General features: G+C 35.2%; 1 protein-coding gene across 1 annotated transcript in view; it reads right to left on the bottom strand.

The window, feature by feature from the left end:
• TMA16 (translation machinery associated 16 homolog) overlaps positions 1-24,394 on the bottom strand; it is a 78,906-nt gene that overhangs the window by 14,094 nt on the left and 40,418 nt on the right. The window contains exons 4-5 of the mRNA XM_051967078.1: positions 18,865-18,949; positions 15,022-15,170 (exon numbers count right to left, since the gene is read on the bottom strand). Coding sequence (XP_051823038.1) covers positions 15,022-15,170; positions 18,865-18,949 — 234 coding nt within the window. The remainder of the gene's footprint in view (positions 1-15,021; positions 15,171-18,864; positions 18,950-24,394) is intronic.

Raw genomic sequence — 24,394 nt, 5'->3', positions numbered from 1 at the left:
AAGAATATTATTAGAAAACACAACACATGAATTTAAGTCTTCTACTGACAGAAACAATAATGAAAATTTAATTATTTTGATTTATTTACACCATCTGCTTAGATAAGAACTAAATTCATCAATAAAAACATCATATTATTTAATGGAAATTTTAAAAGATGAAACTGATTTGAACAAATTTTGAGATCTTTGAGGATAACAATGAAGCATCAAACCCTGTTCCAATGCCTGAAACGCTACAAAAGACAATACAACTGCAAATCTGTAGGGCTAAAGCTAATAGAGATTTCAGCTTAATGAATATAATTTATGTGAGGCTGAGAAATATTTTCATAGTAGGTCATATGGCAGATTTAGTGACAATAAATTTATTGTGAAGAGCGGGTAAAGATGCAATTCCCATTTGTCACATCACAGTTGAATTACTACTGTATGCTGTCTTGAGATAAAAAACTCACGAAAACCAACAAATTTTCTGAGAATCAATTGTTTACATGGAATTCACAATAAAGAACAGTCTATTTTACTATTTGCAAATCTGTTACACATCCTTTCTATATCAATGAAATTTATAATAAGCTTATGTGTATATATGACATATATATGTGCATACATATACACATAAGTGTTTCTGTATATATACACACATATTCATATTTTTTCCCCCCAGAGAGCCCCAGAAACAATAATGAAAGTTTAATTATTTTGATTTATTTACACCATCTGCTTAGATAAGAACTAAATTCATCAATAAAAATATCATATTATTTAATGTAAATTTTAAAAGATGAAACTGATTTGAACAAATTTTGAGATCTTTGAGGATAATAATGAAGCATCAAACCCTGTTCCAATCCCTGAAACGCTACAAAAGACAATACAACTGCAAATACAACAGCATGATTAATATTTACTAGCATATTCCTGAATATAGGCTTATCATTTCCTTGCTAAGTCTGGATTGGGTAATTACCAGATGACCTATAGGATATAAAATTTCTCAATGGAATAATGAAGAATGGAAAAGCAATGGAGGCAGAGCCAAGATGGCAGAGAGAAGCCAGAGCATTGCCTGAACTCTCCAGTTTCCCTCAGAATCAATGCTTGATCAAGCCTCTGATCGGATTTTGGACTGACAGAATCCACAAACTTTAGGAAAAAAACAATTTTCCAACTTAAAGTATTTTTGAAGTGAAAAGTGTCTTTCTCACTTGGGCAGGGGGGAACACCCAGCAAAGGCCCAGCTGGAGGGGACGGGGGGTGAGGATCTATCAGCAGCATTGGTCCCTCAGTTTTGGCTCAGAGTGCCAGTGGCTCAGCAAGCCAGCTGTGAGGAGCCAGCTGTGAGACTTCCAACCCAAACACAGAAGGCAAACTGTGAAACCTAAACTCTAGTATAACAGGAGAAAGTAGGCCATGCCAGCACAGTGGGAAAGCCAGCAGCACTGCCAGCCTCAGCACAGAAAGTCAGTAAGAGAGCCCTGCAAAATAAGCTTAAGATATTCTCCCCTCTGCCCTAGAAGCAGAACTCAACTTTTAAAAATGAGCAAAAAAGCAAAAAGAGCCCTGACCATAGAAAGCTACTATGACAACAGCAAAGTTCAGAATACAAAACCAGAAAAGGACAGCAGTAGCAAAATGCCTATGTGTGAAGAAAGGGGGATATGAGCTGCTCTCAAACTCAAAAGATTCTCTTGAAAGAAAAGGAATTTTAAAATTCAAGTAAGAAAATTGAAAGATAAATGGGAAAAAGAAACAACAAACTATGCAGGAGAATTATGAAAGCTTGGCAGGGGGAAGCCAATAGCTTGGAAAAGAAAGCACAGAAACTTACTGAAGAAAACAATTCCTTAAAAAACCAGAGTTGGTGAAATGCAAAAAAAAATCATTAAATAAAACAACTCCTTTAAAAATACAAGTGGCAAATGCAAAAGGAGTTTAAAAAAAAAAAAAACTAACTGAAGAAAATCATTCATTAATGATTAGAATTGAATTGTTCTATAAGAAATGATAAGCAACTGATTTCAGAAAAGCCTGGAAAGATTTACATGGACTAATGCTGAGTCACTAAGCAGAACCAGCAGAATATTGTAAACAGCATGATTATGTGATGTTCGACTGTGATGGACTTGGCTCTTCTCAGCAATTCAGTAATTCAAGGCAATTCCAATAAACTTGGGATGGAGAATGATATCTGCTCCAGAGAAAATTATGGAGACTAAATGTGAATTGAAGCACAGTATTTTCACCTTTTTTTGTTTGTTTTTGCTTTCTTGTGGGTTTTTACCCCCTTTTGATCTGATTTTTCTCATACAACATGAAAATATGGAAAAATATTGAAAAGGATTGCACATATTTAATCTATATCAGATAGCTTGTTATCTTGGAAGGATAAAAGAGAAGGAGGAAAATTTGGATTACAAAGTCTTACAAAAATGAATGTTGAATGCTATCTTTATATGTATTTGGAAAAATAAAATACTATTGAGAACATCAAAATAAATAACTAAGTCAATATAGGAAACAAAAAAAATAAAATAAAAATTAGAACTGGACGGAGTCAAATGACATCAAGAATCAGTTAAGCTAAACAACAACAACAAAAAAATGAAAAATATAGAAGAAAATGTAAAATACCTCACTAGAAAAACAACTGGAAAAAAAAAAAGCTAGGGGAATCTGAGAATTATTGGAGTATCTGAAAACCATGATCAAAACAAGAATTGTGTAACAACTTTTAAAAAACCATCAAGGAAAATTAGCTTGATATCCTAAAACCAGAAGGCAAACTAGTCATTGAAAGAAACCACAGATCACCTCCTGAGTCTCTCCAAACAAAAACTTCAAGGAATCTTGAAGCTAAATTCCAGAATTATCAGATGAAGAAGAAAATATTGCAAATAGCCAAAAAGAAATAATTCAAAAATTGAGGAGCCATAATCAGGATTATCCAGGAATCAGCAGCTTTCACATTAAAAGATCAGAGGGCCTGGAATATGATATTCTGGAAGGCAAAGGAGTTTGGACTACAACCAAAAATCAACTAACCAGCAAAACTGAGCAGTTTCTTTCAGAGGTAAAATAGAATTTCAATCATTTCTGATGAAAAGACCAGAACTGAATTGAAACTTTGAACTTCAAATAGAAGATTCAAGAAAAGCATAAAAAGGTAAACATGATAAAAAAAAATTAAGTTAAGATTAACATTATAATAAAGTTAAACTCTATATCCCTACTCAGGAAGATGATACTTGTAACTCTTGAGAACTGTATCTTTGTCAGGGCAGTTAGAAGGAGCACAAATAGATAGAGGGTGTAAGGTATAAGTTGACTTTGATGTGATGATATAAAAAAGAAATTAGGAATGGAAAAGGGAATGTACAGGGAGATGAGGAAAGGGGGAGGTAAAATGAGGTAAACTATCTTATATGAGAAAGCACAAAAGATTTACATGAGGGGAAAAGGGAAAAAGGATAAAATGCAACAGTTTATTTTGAACTTTCTAGCTTTTATATAAATACACACACATACATGCACAATTCTCTTTACATGTGTATCTTATTTAGTGAGAAAGTCATATAATGATTATTTACTATTTAGCTGAATTGTCATTATCTAGAATTAGCAATAGTCTGCCTTTTTAGTTTGAATCACTTCCCCCTGACTTCTCTTTGGTTTAAGAGAAATATAAAATACAAATAAAAATATTCAAGAAGGAACAATAACAAGGAGTTGCCAAATAGTAACTATCTCAATCTATGGCCCTGATGATTTTTAGCTTTCCTACTTTTGGAGAGTTCCTTCTTTTGAAAAATTATGTGTATTTTTTTTCCTGTGAAAGATATAGCAAACACAAATCTAACATGATAATGTATTCCATAAGTATTTTGTGTGTTTGTTTAGAGAGAAACATCTCCTCCTAGGGAGATGTATAAATCTGTTTTTCTCTTATTGATTAAGGCTTTCTACAAAGGACTGAGGCCAACCTGATGAAGACTAAAATACATTTTATAGCCATCAGAATGATTTTTACTTACTCAGTTAAAAATAGCAAACAATTTTTTCCATTAAGTATGAAATTAATATCTATTAAAATAATTTATTATTACCAAGTTTTTCTCAGAATTATTTGTATAGAAGCACAGGGAATAAAAATAACTAGCATTTACAAAGCACTTATTATTATTATTCCACTTATACAGATGAAGAAACTGAGCCTAAGAAAAATGAAGTGATCTGCTCGTTCTTACAAAGCAAATAAATGTCAAAAGTGAGATCTAAACTCAAGTAATTCTGAATCCATATCTAGTCACTGCATCACTAAGAAAAGGAATTAAATATCTTAGAACTTAAGTTACCTATATTGTCAAAGATGATTTATTATTGAGTGAATTTTCGCATATGACATGGGATATTATTTTTCTACCTACCTCATAAGGTTGGCAATATGATTAAATGAGATAATATATAAAAAACACTCTGCAAAAATTTCATCTATAATAACTGTAACAAAAATCTTGGTTGATATGTAGAAATGGCAGACATAATTTTTGAAATTTCATCAGCATCATATTATATTTCTCTCATGAATGACTATGATTCATCACCATTACCTACTTCCTTAGTTCCTTCTTTATCTCATCTTTATCTTAATCTACCAGCAGTAATGACAAACCTGTTTGTTTACATTTCAAGAATGCTGAAAAATGCAATTTCTATCATGTGAAAATATTAATCAACAGTTTCTTCATTTTTAACCAATAAACAGTTACCCTCAGAGAAAGACAAAAAGGTATCAAAATAAAAAACATATTAATTGATCTTTCCTTTTTAAAAACTGTTTCCAACATACAGAACATAGTGTTCATAGGCTTTGGACACTGGAAGGGCCAAATTCATCCTACCTGAAATAATTAACAAAAGTAATCCCTCTTTTTATGAGTGATGGTAAAATTTAAATATGTAAGGAGCTACCTACCATGTTCATTCCCCAGATCTTCTCTCTGCAAGAGATGTTGTTCTAATGAGGCTAGAAGTCATCTCCTATTGCACCCTGGTTTCTCGAAAAGACTATTGATATCCTTCCTAAAATGTGACACAATGGGGAGAGACTAAAACATAGAACCAGACTCTTCTTATTCCAAACATGATTCTTCTAGTAACAAAACTACAGATCTCACGAACTTTTAAAAACTGTACCATTATGCTGTCAGCTCAACTTTTAGTCTTTTTCCACGGACTTCTTTCTATTCACATTTTCCTTTCTCCCCTTTTCACTCCCACCCTTTACTTTTTGCAAGTAATTTTTTGCAGAAGTATAAAGATTTTATATTCATCAACTGCATTTTTGTTAATAACTTCATTCACTGTTATAACCTATTGTCTTTCTCAATTATGAATTTGTCATCCAGCACTGTTCGCCATCCCTCCCAATGGTATGTCATTCACAAATTCGGAAAACAAACAAACAAACAAACAAAAAAGCCCAACAACTACAACTATCACTGAATTCAGAACAAGTAGAAAAAGGAATAGACCTTTGGAGACCACTAGAGAATTCCCAATATAGGCTGACAATAATTAATCATATCCTTAAATCAATGGTACAATTGTATGGCTTTAGAACTTTTATTTAACCCACATTTCTCTACCAAAGCTCAACAATAAGAGACTTTATTAAATGTTTTGATGAAATTCTGGTATATATCTTATCTATGTCTCGTAGTCCTGGCATAAGAGGAAATGAAGTTAGCTTAGTGTGATTTATTATTGCCAACTTAGATCACATGGAGCACCACTTCCCAAGGTGTTCTCACAAATCATCTTCCTCCTGCCTTTAATAGCATATTTTACAAGTTTCCTAGAAATACTACAATTTGCAAGTTGTAATAATACTTAACCATCCCCAGTAGAATGGCATCATTTTTATTCTCCATTTTTCAAACATCATAAATACTGGGTCAGCAAAAACATCTGCATGGTCTTTCAATACTCAAAGATCTAGCTCTTTAGACCTGGTGATTTGAACTCATCTAAACACCTGTGCGTGTGTTCACATATATATACACACATCTTTGATCCCATTTTATCACATCTTTAGCATATTTTAACTTCAATCATCTCTTTTATCTCTTATCTTCCTTTTTCCTGGTCCTTTTCCTAATTTCACTAGACCCTATCTTTTCATCTTAAATCCTTTTTTTTTTTTTAACTTTTTTTTATATAGAAGCGTTTTTTAGTTTTTAAAAAACTGTCACACTTGCTGTCTCTATTTCTTCTCTCACTTTTAATCCAGATACAATTTAACTTCCACCCTCACCACAGTCACTTTCTAAAGACACCAAGTGACCTATTACTTTTTTTTCCATCCTCATCAGAAGAAAATCATCTATATCCTTTGACCTAACAATATCACTACTAGGCATGAATCCCAAAAGTTTTTTTTTAAAGGGGAAAAGAAGTTATATATACAAAAATGTTTATAGCAAATCTTTTCTCAGGGCAATTGAGGGAAGGGCTGAATATATTTGGTATGTGATTATGATGGAATATTATTGTTTCTAATAGCAATGAGCAGGATGCTATCTGAAAAACCAAAGTCCTCCATGAACTCAGGTAAAGTGAAATGTACTGTAAGCATAGGAACAGCAAAGTTGTGGGATGATCAGATGTGAAAGATTCTTCTATTCTTAGCAATACAATGATCCAAGATTACTCTGAAAGACTTATGATGAAAAATGCTATCCATATCCAGAGAAAGAAATGATTGTGCCTGAGTACAGACTGAAGCATACCTTTTCTTTTTTTTTAAACTTTTCTTTTTTTCAGGTTTTTTTTTTCCTTCAATGGTTGGGGGATAGGGGAATCTAATGTTTTCTTTTACAACATGACTTATGGAAATGTTTTGTATAACTTCACATGTGCCTTCTCAAGGGAAGGAGTAAAGGAAGAGAGAAAATCTGGAACTCAAAAGTTTTTTTTTTTTTTAAATAAGCATAAAAAACTGTTTTACATGTAACTGGGGAAAATTTTTAAAGACTCTAGGAGGCATCTTAACCCAAAATACTCCAAACTAAAGTAATAAGTATTCCCCCTCAAACTCTCCCTTCTTCCATCCTATGACATTTCTATCAAAGGTACCGTCATCCTTCTAGTCTCCCAGGTACACAGCCTAAACATTATACTTGATTCCAAACTTTTGCTCATCCTGTAGATTCAACCAGTTGCAAAATCTTTGCCTTTATCTTTACAACATCTCTCACATTTAACCCTATTCCTCTGTACAGATAACATCCCGTTCAAGTTCTCATCACATTTCACCCTAAATTACAGCAATGGGATCTTGACTGGCAGGCATGGAGTTGAGGAAGTTAAGCATATCAAAAAGTATTTTTCCTTAAGTGGAGATCTAACAATATCCCCTACTCATTTGACTCCTATAGTTCCCTATAACCTAATTTTCAATAAAGTGTAAACTCTAGTTTAGCTCTAAAAGCCCTTTCCAAGATGGTCTCAACCTATCTTTACAGACTCATTAGAAATTATGCCTCACACACTATGAATTAGCCAAACTAGTTTTCTCTATTCTCAAACATACCAACTGACTTCTTGAATTCCACGATTCTGTATTGGCTTTTCTTCATGCCTAAAATGTACTTCCTTCTTTCCTCTACTTCACAGAATCCTTCTCTTCCCCCAAACCTCAATGCACCTCCTATGTTTCAATTCACAACTGCTTGACTCCTCCTTGCCAAAGTATCTAGTCGTTTAACTAGTTATCTCTTTGTGTATGCTGCCATTATGTTTTGTCAGTATATACCCAGAAATGCACTTGTTCCCAGAGGAGGGTAAGCTTCTTGCAAGTAAGGATGGTTTGCCTATCCTATCCTCCAGCCCCTAGTGATAAGGCTGGAGAAGACCCCAAATATTTGATAATTAGGCAGGTCCTTGATAGCAGGGAATGGCACTAACGAGAAAACTGCTCAAGGCAAGCTTGACAGATTTTATCTCTTAGCTGGGCCTTTTGTTCTTAAATAGACCTTTTGCCCCTTGTCAATATCTTGCATTGACAAAATCATTATGACCCTCACAATTTACTGTATCCAATGACGTTACCCCCCCCTAGATTATTCTTTCCCTAAATAAGAATCTACTGTAAACCCCTTCCCTCCCCCATTCCCCCCAAAAAAACCTTGTTTAGGAGTTTAGCCAACCATATGAAATCTCATGTTCATTAGGAACTTGCTAGGTCTTAATGATATCTTCTTCTAGTTAACTGCTAAAAACCCCATATAGATTTAGCTTACTATTAATAGCATAATAAAATCTTTGCCTCTTGATTTGGAGATGCTCTAAGCCTACAACTTTTTGTTGAGACACCTTGGGACACTAGTGTAATGGGCTGAGGCTTGAGTTGATGCACTGAGGTTCCAAGCACATGAGGCTAAATGTAATTAGACCATACTCTATTAATATATAAGCTTGGAGAAAGAATGGCCGCCACCCACTCTTTGTGCAAGTCCTGATGTGTTGTATAGGAAATGACGATTTTGGTGGGTGGAGGCAGGGGAGTGGCAAAGGAAGGGGAAGGAGAGACTTTTGGCATTGCCATTGCCACGGTTTGCTCAGCTCAGATCTCTCTCTGTTAGCTGGCTTCCCGTCGCAGCTGTCCATATTGCTATTGCAATTTTTCTTGCCCATATTTGCTATCGCAATCCTTATTCATCTCTTCACTTCAATAAATATTGAAGATTTTTCCCTTAACCTGAATTCCTGACTCTAGCTGATTTTAAATACACGGTCATTACACACTAGCCCATAACTCCAATATATTTTTTGGGTCCAATACCCCCAAACTCCAACCATATTACTTGTGGATTTATTAGGAAATTTAAGACACCCCCCTTCCCCACCCAGTTATTTGCATTTGTCACATTTCTTTCTTTCTTTTTTTTTTTAAATAATTATAACTTTTTATTGACAGAACCCATGCCTGGGTAATTTTTTTTACAACATTATCCCTTGCACTCACTTCTGTTCCGACTTTTCTCCTCCCTCCCTCTATCCCCTCCCAGATAGTAAGCAGACCTATACATGTTAAATATGTCACAGTATTTCCTAGATACAATATATGTGTGCAGAACCGAACAGTTTTCTTGTTGCACAGGAAGAATTGGATTCAGAAGGTAAAAATAACCCGAGAAGAAAAACAAAAATGCTAACAGTTTACATTCGTTTCCCAGTGTTCTTTCTTTGGGTGTAGTTGCTTCTGTCCATCATTGATCAATTGAAACTGAGTTAGATCTTCTCTTTGTCAAAGAGATCAATCCATCAGAATACATCCTCATACAGTATCGTTGAGATATATAATGATCTCCTGATTCTGCTCATTTCACTCAGCATCAGTTCATGTAAGTCTCACCAATCCTCTCTGTATTTATTCTGCTGGTCATTTCTTACAGAACAATAATATTCCATAACATTCATATACCACAATTTACTCAACCATTCTCCAATTGATGGGCATCCATTCAATTTCCAGTTTCTAGCCACTACAAACAGGGCTACCACAAACATTTTGGCACATACAGGTCCCTTTCCCTTTTTTAGTATTTCTTTGGTTTATAAGCCCAGAAGTAACACTGCTGGATCAAAAGGTATGCACAGTTTGATAACTTTTTGGGCATAATTCCAGATTGCTCTCCAGAATGGTTGGATTCGTTCACAACTCCACCAACAATGCATCAGTGTCCCAGTTTTCCCGCATCCCCTCCAACATTCATCATTATTTTTTCCTGTCATCTTAGCCAATCTGACAGGTGTGTAGTGGTATCTCAGAGTTGTCTTAATTTGCATTTCTCTGATCAATAATGATTTGGAACACTCTTTCATATGAATGGTAATAGTTTCAATTTCATCATCTGAAAATTGTCTGTTCATATCCTTTGACCACTTATCAATTGCAGAATGGCCCGATTTCTTATAAATTAGAGTCAATTCTCTATATATTTTGGAAATGAGGCCTTTATCAGAACCTTTAACTGTGAAGATGTTTTCCCAGTTTGTTGCTTCCCTTCTAATCTTGTTTGCATTATTTTGTTTGTACAAAGGCCTTTTAATTTGATATAATCAAAATTTTCTATTTTGTGATCAATAATGATCTCTAGCTCATCTTTGGTCACAAATTTCTTCCTTCCCCACAAGTCTGAGAGATAAACTATCCTATGTTCCTCTAATTTATTTACAATCTCGTTCTTTGTGCCTAAATCATGGACCCATTTTGATCTTTTCTTGGTATATACAGTGTTAAGTGTGGGTCCATTTCTTTCTGAAGAACATCATCCTTCATGAAGAACATCATAAAGAAATAGAATCAAAATAGATTATCATTCTTCCACATACACCAGTAAGTTATTTTCTGATCTTTCTTTTACCTCTAACAGTTAAAACTGTTTTTGGTTCATGTCTAATATTTATCACAAGTCATAGATCTCCTTGGACTTTCATATCCTGGGCCCCAGTTTCTTCAGGCTAGCCATTTTTTATTCATTACTATGGTACTAATCACTTTCCAAAGTGACCTCCAGAGACTTACAGGTAGGGAATCTAGTAGGCATGGCTCAGAAATCTTGGGACTTTACTCCTTCATACAGCTACTATGAAGCAGTTCAAGTCCTAAGCCTGACATTAGCGTTTGGTCAAAAAACAACCCCTGATGCCTCTGAATCACATAGTTCTCATCAATAGAAAGACGTTAATAGCACAGGTACTATGCACTTCAAAGGATTTTATTGTGAAAAAGCATTTAACAAAAATTCATAAGTTAAAGTACAAGTATTTATCTGATATAAGAAACTCCCAACAAGGAAAAATTTCCTCTTCAATGCAAATCAGCACCTACTCTGTAATTTCTATTCCAAAAAGAGTTGCCTGAGGCCAACATAAGGATGGATCTTCTAGACAAATTAGCTCTCTAGACATTACAACACATTGCCCCTTAAGCAATCATTATCCACATCAAAAAAAAAAAAACAAAAACAAAAAAAAACACAACACTAAAAAAAGGTGCAATTATGCTACTATGATATTTTAGTTATGTTAACCAGAAATTCAATTCAATACATTTTAAATAAGAGACTACAATGGGCTTAAAACTGTTAGGCAATCTTCACTGGCAAGCTAAGGACTCTACTCCAGAATATATACAGAGCAGATATTTTAAGGGCTTCAATTAGCCTTCAAGATCAGTCCCCTAGCAGTTGATTCCTTTATAGCCTCAATTCCAAATCAATCATAGACAAATTCTGCAATTTGCCAATTATCTGAATCCCTGACTTTTTTCACTTGCTTTGCTCTTATTGGCTATTTTCCCCTATTCATCAAAACTTCAAAACCAGGAAAAAGATTAGGATATAAAACCCAAAGCAGTCAATTTTTATTACTACTACAAAGAGCTCCAAAGTTAAAAAAAAAAATATTGGAAGAAAGGCTAAGATTACTGTAACTGGTCTCCCTATTTGTAGTGTCTCCCCTATCCCATCTATCCTTTGAATCATTGAAAAATTAATCTTCTTAAAGCAGGGGTCTGACCATGTCAGAGCCAGAGTCAACAAGCATTTATTAAGTATCTACTAGGTGCCAGGCATTGGGGACATAAATAAAGCCACAGGACATGCCTGCCTCAAAGAGTTCATGTTTACCATTGGAGAAATTGAAAAGGTTAAATGGCAAAGGGGTCAAGATTACCTGGCATGGGGGCCTGACAAACTTCTGTAATTAGTGTAGAAAATTATCTGAAGAAGTGAGTGTTTCAGAGTTGATTTCATCTTGGGGAATGATGTTTCTACAGATCATAAAATCCAGGAAGAAAACCATGTAACTCTCTCATCCAAAAACTGTTCAGTGACTACCTAATATCTCTAGGAGAAATACAAACTGCTCAGCCTTCACAATGTAGATTCCCAAACAACTTTTCCAGATTTATTTCACATTATTTTGTTTCATTACAAACTGTCCTACTCTCTGTTCCACTTAGATAGCTCTCTCCCTCTTTGCTGGATATCCACTGGAGTACCTCCAGAGCTGGGCACTAAGATACCTTAGCTTCCTTCAAGGCTTAGCTCCAGTGACATTGTGTATTCAGTATTTCTTGATCCATGAAGTTGTTAGTTCTTTTTCTCTCCTCAGGTCATATTTTATTTATTTAATGCGCATCCAATTGTGTTTCTCCAATAAAATGTCAACTGTTTGAGAGGAGGGACTGCTTTCTGTTTGTTTTCTATCTCCAGTGTCTCATACAGCATCTCACAAATAATACATTTTTTAAATGAATTGAATTCAATGTTAGTATATCTGTAGATAAAATGAAGCTGGTTAGACTGAGGTTAAATCTAGAATAGCTAAATGTACCTAGAAACAAAACATCAACATCTCCTTTACATTTTTTAAAAAAGAACTACTGAGGTATAGGATGTGAGCTTTTCTCCACATAAATTTTTTTTCTAATAGGTGACTTTGACACATATAAGCCCCCTCTCTCTCAAAAGAAAATACCTAGAAAATAAATCACTAACCAAATTAAACCTTTAATTGATTCAACTTAAAGATGGATGGTGGATGATACAAACTTCCCATTTCTGAAGATGGACATTAATATTCTAATATAAGAGGAGTAGCTAGGTGGCATAGCCATCTAGATAGAGCATTAGCCTCGAAGTCAGAAGGACCTGAGTTCAAATCTGGCCTCAGGCACTTAACACTTTAGCATGGGTATGTCTATCTGGGCAAGTCACTTAACCCCAATTGCCTCAGCAAAAAAAACGAAAAACAAAAAACAAAACAAAACAAAAAAATCATACATACATATATACATATTTAGGTTCCAATACAAGGGTAACTATGGAAAGATAATGGTCTATGGGGACCCTCTATAACCATCTTAGTAATATTCTTTTTTTTTTAATAGCTTTTTATTTACAAGTTATGTGTATGGGTAATTTTACAGCATTGACAATTGCCAAATTTTTTGTTCCAATTTCTCGCCTCCTTCCCTCCACCCCCTCCCCTAGATGGCAGGTTGACCAATACATGTTAAATATATTAAAGTATAAATTAGATACACAATAAGTATACATGACCAAACTGTTATTTTGCTGTACAAAAAGAATCAGATTCCGAAATATTGTACAATTAGCCTGTGAAGGAAATCCAAAATGCAGGCAGGCAAAAATATAGGGATTGAGAATTCTATGTAATGGTTCTTAGTCAGCTCCCAGAGTTCTTTTGCTGGATGTAGCTGGTTCAGTTCATTACTGCTCTATTGGAACTGATTTGGTTCACCTCATTGCTGAAGATGGCCAGGTCCATCAGAATTGATCATCATATAGTATTTTTGTTGAAGTATATAATGATCTCCTGGCCCTGCTTATTTCATTCAGCATCAGTTCGTGTAAGTCTCTCCAAGCCTCTCTGTATTCATCCTGCTGGTCATTTCTTACTGATCAATAATATTCCATAACATTCTCCAATTGATGGGCATCCACTCTGTTTCCAGCTTCTAGCCACTACAAACAGGGCTGCCACAAACATTTTGGCACATACAGGTCCCTTTCCCTTCTTTAGTATCTCTTTGGTGTATAAGCCCAGTAGAAACACTGCTGGCTCAAAGGGTATGCACACTCTGAGAACTTTTTGAGCATAGTTCCAAATTGCTCTCTAGAATGGCTGGATAGTATTCACAATTCCACCAACAATGTATCAGTGTCCTAGTTTTCCCACATCCCCTCCAATATTCCGCCTTATCTTTCCCTGCCATGGTGTGTAGTGGTATCTCAGAGTTGTCTTAATTTGCATTTCTCTGGTTAATAATGACTTGGAGCATCTTTTCATATGGCTAGAAATAGTTTCAATTTCTTTGTCTGAGAATTGTCTGTTCATATCCTTTGACCACTTATCAATTGCAGAATGGCTTGATTTCTTATAAATTAGAGTCCTTAGTAATATTCTTAAGAATGCAGCACTTTTAAATTAATTAGCATCTTCTTGGCTTATACTTCATAATCTGTCTCAACTACAATCAAGTCATAACCAGATAAGTATAAAACTTGGGCAATGTTCTTTTCAATAACATTTTTAGCTTTTCCTCTGCAAGGTACATAGATGAGAGAGATAGTTGTCTTCATTTGTGCACTATGAGGAATGAGGTGATTTCCAAATACCTAGTTCCAAAAACCACTGACATTTCCCCAAACACACAAAGAGAAGGCCAAGGAAAAAGCTCTAGAATACTCAGCAAAAGAGCTTAAGAAAGAGCAGTCAGATGGGTAGGACAAAAAATACTTTACTTAGTAAAGAAAAACACCTAGAAGTTCTACCTTAAAAGAAAGACCACCAGAATTCTGTAAAAGCTCTGAGCAGAAATGAGCCTCAGTAGGAAAAGGCATGCCATCAAAAGAGCAAAAGGCAGGGTCATAATCATACTCAGATAGCAGTCATGCAGCCCCACTCAAGGCACATGAGGCAGTATCAGACCACAGGCCTGGTGTGCCATTGTGTCCAGGATGCCCATCCATGCCCAAGCCATGGCGGCCCCTGGGATCTTAGTTGAGGCCTGCTTTGGCACAATCAACATCATCTAGTTAAGGCCTGTCAGTCTTACAGATAGGAAGGAATCAATGCCAGGTTTGAAACTGTGTAATAAAATGAGAAACAGAAGGAGTCATGGCCAAAACCTAAACTGAAACATCAGGAAACTGAGCTAAAATCCAAGAATTTCTACAAAAATCATTTTTTAAAATGGAAGCAGAGCTTATTTAGCATTAATATCCTTATAAAAACGAGTATTGTCTTACTCAAAGGAAAGAAAAAAATCTAGTTAGTTATGAAAATGAAGAAGGTTATAAGCAAAAAATTTAATCTAAACTCTACAAAAGGGGAAAAAGGCATCCCATGGAAAATGGAAGAAGCTAAATTAAAACATCACAAATTGAACAAAGATAGAAAAATTACTATAGACAGGCATACCCATGCCGTAGCCTTCATAGAGTTTCCGCTCACGTTCCACTGTCTGTTTGATGACTGTTTCTCGAGAAAAATGCCTCCTTCCCTGTCTGCCTTTGATGCTGTTCTGTAATTCAATCTGTTCCAGTTCACTGTTGAACCGATGTAAATAACTTTAAAAAAAAAAAAAAAAAAAGAAAAGGATTGGAACTGTGAAATTTCCATTATTCTGAAATGGAACTCTGCTCAGCACTCCTTGTCCCACTTGTGTTTAACCTGCTATGTTTATTTAATAGTTGACACTTAAATCACCAGAAATGGCTGAACTTGGAATTGGAGACCAAGTTCTGCCAACAACTTCCAGGAGCTTTAGACAATTCATTTAACCTTTCAGAGTTTCTAATTCCACATCTGTGAAATGAGGGACCCACTAAACTAAACTATCTTTATATATCTATCTCTATATAGCTATGCTTATTTTTATAAAACCAGCTTACAATTTTACAATGCACTTCACATATGTTAATTTGTTTGATCTGTCTCATCTCTAACATAAAAAAATTGTAGCCCCACATTACAGATAAGGATATCAAAGTCCAATAAAGCGGAATCACTTGAATCTAGTCATAAAAGCATTACAGTTGCAGACCTTAACTCAGACCCGGATATTAAAAATCATGAAGATAGAGGCCATAAGCAGCCAAGAATAAACATAAGTCTTCATGTGATCACTTAACTGATTTCACTGTGGGTTATCAGACTACCAGATTTAGAAGCCATCAGAAGAAAGTTTTTGAACAAGTACTTGAACCCATGGAACCACTGACATTTCCCCAAACACACAAGAAGGCTAAGGAAAAAGCTCTAGAGAATACTCAGCAAAAGAGCCTAAGAAAGAGCAGTCAGATGGGTAGGACAGTTACATGGCTAGAAGAACTAGAGAAGAAATACTGTGAAAACCAAGCAAATGATGATCAGGAAGAAGACAAGCCTCATAGTACAAAAACTCCAAGGAGAGGACTGAGGAAAAATTTCTTTGACTTTGCAATTAAGATAGACCATTAGTAATGCTTGGAATAAAGGGGCTGAAAGCTGGATTTTAAAAGACAATTATGTTATCAGATGATGAAGAAGCAGAGGTAAAGGAAAAGAAAGGAATCTTTCCAGAAGGAAGATGATATGATCATGAGATGCTTTTTTTTCTGAAAAGTGGAAAGAGAAGGAGAGACTGAAGCAAAATCAAGAGCGATTGTTGAAAGGAACAGATTCCTGGGAGAAAGAACTCAAAATGGATCAAGGATATAGGGAAACTTCTCCTCTAGCAAGAAGAAGGGTTGTTGGGCAGCTAGATGGTGCAGTGGATAGGCCACTGCTTCTGAAATCAGGAGGACCAGAATTCAAATATGGCCTCAGACACTTAAAACCTAGTAGCTGTGTGATCCTGAGCAAGTCACTGTATCCCAACTGCCTCACTAAAAAAATAAATTAATTAATGATAATAATAATAAATTTTAAAAAAGGAGACGGACTATCTCTCAGAAAATAACAATACGAGTACATATGCAAGACTTTTGAGATATGGTTTTAAATATGGAAAAAAGGGATTTCACAACAACTGCCTTTTACTTTCTTAGTAAAGTAGGTGATAAGGATGTCAATTGATAGAGGTTGTATAAGAGATAATGTAGGCTTAAGGGAGAGAAGAAGAAGTCTGGTAAGAACACCAAAAGCAATAAAACCATCAAAGAATAAAGATTTACCATGCAACAGTCAGACTGTATCTTCTTCCAGTATCATTCAGCATTTTAGGTATAAAGAAGGAGGTAGGGGTGATAAAGAATAAGAATTGTTAGAGGCATGAATAGTAGCAGAATAAGCAAATAAGGGATCTATGAAAGGACACTGTATATCTGAACTGGTTGAGACTGCTAACAGAAAAAAGGGACACTGGACTATAACAAGTGGAAAAAACTGGAAGGAAAAGTGAAGATTAAAAGTAAGTAGGGTGAGAGGGAAAAGCGAGCTAGGGAAGAAGAAAAGGAAGAAGGGAAAGAAAGAGAGTCACTAAAGCTTTCTTAAACAGAGAGAGCAAAAGAAGGCCAGAGAGAATTACACATAAGCAGGAGAACTCTGAAAGCTACTTGAAGCTACTTGCTAATTTTAAAAGGATAATCAAGCCATATATAATAGAGATATAGAGTTTCACATACAATCTTCTTTTTATATATGCTTTTATGCATATTGAAATGCCAATTTTACTCAGTATGCTGTTTGGAATGAGTGAATGAATGAATGAATAAATGAATAAATAAATGTATATGTGGGTGTGTACGTATGTATGTATGTGTATGTGTATATATATATATATATATATAGATATACACATTTATGTGTGTATGAATATGGTGTAGATGTGTTGTGTATGTATGTGTGTGTGTGTGTGTGTGTGTGTGTGTGTGTGTGTGTATATGAAATGGAAGAGGAGGAGGCTATACTCCAATAAAGGAATTTCAATGTAGAGGAGGGAGAGTTATGTAGGAAACAGAGGCATTTTGTAGCTTTAGTTTGTAAAAGCTGAATTGAATGAAGTGAGAGGCCAAAGTTTGAGGAAACATCAACATGTATACTGAATGCTGAATTCCCCAAGTTTGAGGACAAAGCATGAACAATAGACCAAAAAATAGCTCAAACCACTTCAGAACAGAGAACCTGGAAACTAGAAAATCCCAGCAAAGGGAACCTGCGTGGATGATGGGTTGCAGAAAGAGGCTGTCAGAAGAAGGGTCAGGAAGCAATACTGGAGAGCATTAGGCCAACCCTTCCTCATGTCTTCACATATCCACAGGATGAGGAATAATCCAGAGAGAATGCCCAGGGTCACACAGGGGCTTTTAGAGAGACAGAATTCCATAATCACAAATAAATTAAAAGTGTGGGGGAAAAAAAGATCAAAGATAAAAGAAAATTTGTTAATGATCAAGAGATACTGAAGAACAGAGGCATCAAATCACACAGTCCACAATACTCCCAAATGCTATTGAAGCAGATAAAAATGTAATTGGGAAATAGTTACTAAGTAAACAAAAATACAATAAAGCCTAGATAACCTCAATATGAGGTCTCAGGAATCCTAATGTACAGATTAGAAGTCCTCTTTTCTATTTGTATTGAAGTTGCTCTTCTAAAGAGCACAATATACAGGGAAGGGGAATCGGATGGGGGGAAAACAAGGGGAAAGGTGGGGAGGGGGAGGGACTTTTTCCCTGAGGAAATGACTCAGACTCTGACATAAAAGAGCAGTAAGAACCAACTTTTTTAGGTACAAGTACCAGTTGGTTAGGATTTCTTTATCCTCCCATGGTCTCGTGCTGACTGAGGGCAGAACTGACATAGGTGTTCCCTCTCTCAATGTAAGAAAAAGGGAAGCGTGGGAAGTGGGGGAGACCAAGCACCAGACTGAACTCCCAGTCACAGCACAGCCAGACATCCAGGAGATAGGGCTCTCCCAAAAGACACCCCATATATGAAGCACGTGTTTGGTTCTATGCTAGGCCTGGCATATTAGTGCTTCTGGAATGGCACTGGTGACTTATTTTTGCTGTTAGTCTCAAGCGTTCTGGCTCCTGCCATGAAATCTGAGACCTAATCGGACGGGGCACCGGCTTCAGGTCCCGTCTTTCTGGGGCCTTCCTGGAGTGAGCACTGCAGTTTTTGTTTTGAGTTCTAAAGGAATTTTTTCAATGGCAAGGTCCATTTTATCCCCACATAACACTGATGGGAGGTAAGAGAGTAGTAAGTGATGAACACAGAAATGGATTCAACTTCTAAAAAATTTTAAGGCTTTTCTTTCTCTGCCCTGGTTCTTACCTCTCTATTAGTTCACAAGCATCTTTTCTTGAATATTCTCGTTTGTTAGGATCAAGGTGACTTTGAAACCACTGCAGTTTCTCACCTATATGGAAAAAGGATAAATTATTAAAATAATACCGGCCAAACAATGAAAAGTTTTTCAAATAAGCCCCCTAAAAAACCCCAATATTAAAACATTTAACATTACATTACATTACACTTCAGTGGATTGTCTCAGTGTGAGCCAATGAAACTATTTTTGTAAAAACAACTGTCATATATTTCATATCAATAAGAAAGTATGTAAAAAAGTTTTAAGCAATTGAAGGACAAAAAATAGAGGCCAAATAACCCGATTTCAAAACATCTGTGTATGATTTACAGTCAACATCAAACAGATGACAGACAATATATAGTGTTCCACCTGAGCACACCACCAAAGCACATCATCAATTTCTGGCTTTAGGATGAATATAATGGGACTAACTGGGACAGAGTAGCTTTGGCAGGTGGAAGACACAGAGCATAGTTCTGTGTCCAGATCATATCAAATTACACTGGCTTCTCAGAGGGACCTGATCAGGCAAGATCTTCCCATCCCCCAACTTCCCAAACCATGCTTCCCACTTTGCACCTTTCAAATTAAAAATAATTGGAAGGCAAAGTATAGGAAGTAGTTGGAGTGTTTGAAATACCAAAGCAGAATGGTAAAATGAGATGGATCATCACTTTCTTCCTATTGTATTTGAGCATCAAATGTCATCCTGTTTTTCTGGCAGACTACTTGATATAAATGGAATGAATGAATGAAGATTAAGTGTTTACTATGTGCCAAGCATTGGACATAACAAACAGAAAATTAAAGATAGTCCTTGTTCTCCAGGAGTTCACATTCCAACATGGTAGATGATAAAATACAGAAGGTGTAAGCTTCAAGTTAAATGGGAAAAGAACAGCGTTCTTAAGAAATAGCAGCAAAGCAAATACTGTTGTCTCTTTTTTTAATTTTTAAAAAAATTTATTAAAATTTAAATACAAAATAGAAAAAAGGAAAGGAAAAAAAAAAGCAAAACACTGTCATATGCCCAGCAAAATATCAGGGAAGATTCAAAATATCTAACAATAAATTTCCATTTCAAGAAAGCATATATTATAATAGAATAGATTACATTCATGTGACCATTTTTTTCTTTCCTTCCTTATAGGTTTTCTTTTGTTCTCTACTATGCACCCCAAAATAGGCAACAGTTAAGCATGGATATATTTATGTATTATTTAAAGACATGCAAACATACACATACATCATATATATACCTGCAGACATATACACATATATACACATTTATACAGATACATATACACAGATAGACATTCATTTAAAACATTAATATGGTTGACATATAATGTAATTTCTCTCTTGGCTGAATTTTAAGTTTGAGTTTGAGATCAATAATTACTTCCCTTACTTTTTTTCCTAATAAATTTTATTCCCGATCACTGTTGTATATATGTGTACCTCAAATTGCCTAACCCTATTAACTCTTCTACTTAAATTCTACTCCTTAACTTGCTTTATTATTATTTAACCTCCCCCATCCACATATTTCTCCCTTATCCCTTCCCCATACCTATTCCCTCCCCCTTTATCCTTTTTCCATTATCTACATACTTTATCTCACTCCCATAGATCTAGACATTCTTTTATGCCCCACTTTATCCTATGCCATCCTTTCCCTTCCTCTTTATCCCCTTCCCATTAATCTACACACCTTATCCCATTGCCATATGTGTACACACACCTCTATACTCTCACTTTAATCTATTCCTTTCTCACTTATTTCTTTAAAGATTTTGGAGAGTGCTATACCTTTTTAGAGACATATATTTTATATATGTATATAGTGATATATATCACTACACATATATGCAGTGATACCTTTCTTGATATACATATACATCCATATATACATGTATGTATGTGTTGGGGTGGAGGGAGGCATGGTCCCTATTCCCATTCATGCTATAAATAGGTTTTCAGAACTACTAGTCCTCCTCCTTCTTTATCTAATTCCTGTGTTGGTGCTTCCTCTACCTCATTTGTATAGCATAATTAGCATTTTTACCTTTTCATAGACAGTTTTGTTTTAAAAAATCTGATCATAGTCACTTCTATCCCAATCTTTCTTTTGGATTACTCCATTACTAATATCAATCTTAAGGTACATTTATATTTCCATATATAAAACATAAACAGTTTGTCCTTACTGAATCTCTTGGGGGAAGGGAAGGAGGCAGAGCCAAGGTAACAGAGAGGAGAAAGGTCTTTACCTGAGCTGGCTTCCCTCAGATCAACACCAGATCAAGCCTCTGAACAGATTTTAGAGTGACAGAACCCACAAATATTTGAAGTGTAACAAATTCCCAGCAGAAGATATTTTCAAAGGGTTTCAGGAAAGGCCTGTCTCAATTGGGCAGGGGAATGCAGTGTAGAGGCAGTGCAGGTAAGTAGATCCATGCAGGAAATCTACTGGGAGGCTCTCAGCCAAAACACAGCAGCATTGGCTATTCTGTCCTGGTTTGGAAGTCAGGGGATCAGTAGACTAGCTCCCACACAACTACAGAAGACAAAGAGTGAGCCCCTAAAACCTCAGCATAATGCAGAACTTCACCATGTCCATCCAGTGAGCAGGGAAACCTTGCAGCACTGGCCCCAGAACAGCGTGAAACCACTGTGATCTGTAGAGGAAGCTTGGGACAATTTCCCTTTGTGCTAAGAGCAGTCCTTGACCTTTAAAAATGAGCAAAAAAACCAGAAAGGGCTCTAACCACAGACAGTTTTATGGAGACAGAGAAGAACAGACTTCAAATCCTGAGGGCACTAAAAGCAAATCTCCTCCAGATGAAGCCACAAAGGATGATATGAATTGGTATTCAACTCAAACGGCTCTCTTCAGAGAATTCAAAAAGGATCTTAAAAGACTGAAGAAAAATGGGGAAAGGAAATAAGAGCTTTGTAGGAGAGTTTGGAAAAGCAAACAGAAATTATCTGAAGAAAACATCTTAAAAAATACATTGGGTAAAATGGAAAAAAAATATACACTGAAGAAAACCACTTCTTAAAAAATAGACTTGGTGAAAAAAACAACTTGGAAAATAGAATTGGTGAAATAGGGAAAAAAATTCAAAGAACAACTCCTTTAAAAATACAATTGGTCAAATGCAAAAGGAGAAGAAAATGATTCATTAAAAATTTGAATTGGACATATAAAAGTAAATGACTCAATGAGACATCAAGAATCAAACAAAAGCAAAAAAGTGAAAAAATAAAAGAAAATGTAAAATACCTTATTGGAAAAAAAGCTGGCCTGGAAAATAGCTCCAAAAGAGACAATCTAAGAATTACTGAACTACCTAAAAGCCATGATGAAAAAAAGAGCCTGAACAATCAAGGAAAATCAAATCATCAAGAAAATTGCTTTGATGTCTTAGAACCAGAGGATAAAATAGCCATTGAAAGATTCTGCTGATCACTCCCTGAAAGAGATCCCAAAATAAAAAGTCCAAGGAATATTGCAACTAAATTCCAGCATTATCACATCAAGGAGAAATATTGAAAGCAGCCAGAAAGAAAGAATTCAAATATGGAGGGGCCATAATCAGAATTACCCAGGAACTAGAAGATCTACTTTAAAGGATCAAAGGGCCTGGAATATGATGTTCCGGAGGGCAAAGAGAGCTTGGACCGCAGCGAAGAATCAATTATCAAAAAAAAAAAAAAAAAGTATTTCAAGGGAAAAGATTGACATTCAATGAAATGGAGGATTTTCAATTATTTTTGATAAAAAGATGAGAGCTGAATAGAAAACTTGATCTTCATATATATAACTCGAGAGAAGCATAAGAAAGTAAAAAGAGAAGGAAAAAAAATCAGTTTTTTTAAGGTTTAGAGTTTACATAGCTATATGAGAAGATGATATGTGTAACTCTTAAGAATTATATCTTTGTTAGGGGTATACTTAGAGAGTGTAGGTAAAAAACTGACTTTAATATGATGATATAAAAAAAGAAGCTAGGGGTAGAAAAGGGATTGTACTGGAAGAACAGGAAAGGAGAGGTAAAATGGGATAAATTACATTACAAAGAATTTTACATTTAAGGGAAAGAAGGGAGGGAGATGAGATTAAGATTCAAACAATGCTCATCAGATTTGGCTCAAAGAGGGAATATCATATAGAGTCAGTTTGATGAAGAAATTTTTCTTACTCTATAGAGAAGTAAGAGAGGAAGGGGAAAAAGAAAGTAGAAAGCTAATAGAAGGGAGAACAGAAGTAGAAGAAGAAATGGATAAGAAAGAGGAGAGGCTGAAAAATGGGGAGGGCAGACTGAGGGAAGTGTTGGTCAGAAGCATAACACTGGTGAGAATGGAAAGGGAAAGAAAAGAGAAAAGTATAACTTGGGGAAAATAGGATCAGGAAATAGAGTCAGTAATTTTAATTGTGAATGCGAAAGGGATGAACTCTTCCATAAAATGGAAGCAGATGGGAGACTAGATTAAAAGCCAGAATGCAACAATATGTTGTTTAAAAGAAACACCTTTGAAGCCGAGAGATACATACAGAGTAAAGATAAAAGGCTGGAGCAGAATCAGAATCTATTATGCTTAAGCTGAAGTTAAAAAAAAAAAAAAAAAAAAAAGCACAGGTAGTAGTCCTGATCTTAGATCAAGCAAAAGCAAAAATGAATTAATTAAAAGAGATAAGGAAAAAGAAAAAAACTACATCTTGCTAAAAGGTATCATTATGAAGTAATATCAATACTAAACATATATGCACCAAGTGGTATAACATTCAAATTCCTAAAGAAGCTAAGAAAGCCGCAAGAAGAAATAGACAGCAAAACTGTACTAGTGGGGGATCTCAGTGGTACAATGAACCTACGCAAAAATTGACCATCATAAAGGCATAACCCCCTCACAATAAAATGCAGAAAGATAGAAATAATAAATGTGTTCATTTCAGATTATGCAATAAAAATTACATGCAATACAGGGCCGTGGAAAAATAAACCAAAACTTAATTGGAAATAATCTAATCCTAAAGGATGAGTGTGTGAAACAAGAAACCATAGAAACAATCAATAATTTCATTCAAGAGAATGACAATAATGAAACAACATATCAAAATGTATGAGATACAGCCAAAGGCAATTCTTAGTGGGAATTTTATAGCTCTAGATGTTTATATGAATGAGAAAGAGAAGATCAATAAACTGAGTGTGCAACTAAAAAAACTAGAAAAAAAAAGCAAATTAAAACTCCTCAATTAAATACCAAATTAGAAATTCTGAAATTCAAAGTAAAGTTTAATAAAATTGAAAGTAAATAAAACTAAGAGTGGTTCTATGAAAAAACTAACAAAATAGATAAACCTTTAGTAATTTGACCAGAAAAAAGAAAGAAGAAAATCAAATTACCACTATCAAAAATGAAAAGGGTGAACTTATCACCAAGAATAGCTTAAAAGCTATTTTGTACAATTACATGCCAATA

This window comes from Antechinus flavipes, chromosome 6 (assembly GCF_016432865.1).
Source record: "Antechinus flavipes isolate AdamAnt ecotype Samford, QLD, Australia chromosome 6, AdamAnt_v2, whole genome shotgun sequence".
Lineage (NCBI taxonomy): Eukaryota > Metazoa > Chordata > Mammalia > Dasyuromorphia > Dasyuridae > Antechinus > Antechinus flavipes.
The sequence above is the reverse complement of the archived record's forward strand: the minus strand, read 5'-3'. Positions and strand labels throughout refer to the sequence as shown.